Below are 782 nucleotides of genomic sequence, written 5' to 3' on the forward strand. Positions count from 1 at the left end.
TCTGTCCCTGCTGCTGCTGCTGCTCGTATTTCTGTCCCTGGCGTTCCTGGTGCTGCTCGTATTTCTGTCGCTGCTGCTGCTGCTGCCCGCATTTTTGAACCTGCTGCTGCTGCTGCTGTTCGCTGTTGCTGCTGCTCTACGTGTTCCTGCTGCTGCTGCTGCTTCTACTGCTGCTGCGGTGGCGCTGCGTGCCGACGGCTGACAGCAGCAGAACTCGAAAACAGATGAGCAGCAGAGGCAGATCCAACAGTGCAGCAGCAGCAGCAGTAGCAGCAGCAGAACGGGGATTTGAGCGAGGGTGCGGGTTGCTGCTGCGCTGCTTCTTCTTCTTTCTAGTTGCCCCATTCTCCTTACTTGTTTTGAATCATTCTTTTTAATTTTTAATTCTTTTTATTTATTTCTTTTTTATTTATTTATTTTTGTTTTTATTTTCTGCAATCAGATCCTCTGTAGATATTTCTCTCCCGGAAGGCTGTGGGGACGAGGAGTACCTCCGGGCCTTCGAACCCGTGAGCTGCCGCTGCTGCTGCTATTGGTGCTGCTGCTGCTGCTGCTGCTGTTGCTGCTGCTGCTGCTGCTGCTGCTGTTGGTGTTTCTGGTGGTGGAACTGCTGCTGCTGGTGCTGGTGGTGGTGGTGCTGCTGCTCTCTCTGGTGCTGCTGTTGCTGTTTCTTTTGCGGCCACTTCCGTTGCTGCTGTTTCTTTTCCCTTTTGCTGCTGCTGCTGCCGCTGCTGCTGCTGCTGCTGGCGTTACCCTTGTCGCTGGAGACGCTGCAGCTGTTC

General features: G+C 53.7%; 1 protein-coding gene across 1 annotated transcript in view; it reads left to right on the forward strand.

The window, feature by feature from the left end:
- Positions 1-782, forward strand: part of ETH_00039535 (PheS phenylalanine-tRNA synthetase, probable (IC), related) — a gene marked incomplete at both ends in the record, with an annotated part of 5,187 nt that overhangs the window by 2,657 nt on the left and 1,748 nt on the right. Inside the window, one exon of the mRNA XM_013375146.1 lies at positions 443-509. Coding sequence (XP_013230600.1) covers positions 443-509 — 67 coding nt within the window. The remainder of the gene's footprint in view (positions 1-442; positions 510-782) is intronic.

This window comes from Eimeria tenella, genomic scaffold (assembly GCF_000499545.2).
Source record: "Eimeria tenella Houghton genomic scaffold, Eth_scaff2560, whole genome shotgun sequence".
Classification (NCBI taxonomy): Eukaryota; Apicomplexa; class Conoidasida; order Eucoccidiorida; family Eimeriidae; genus Eimeria; species Eimeria tenella.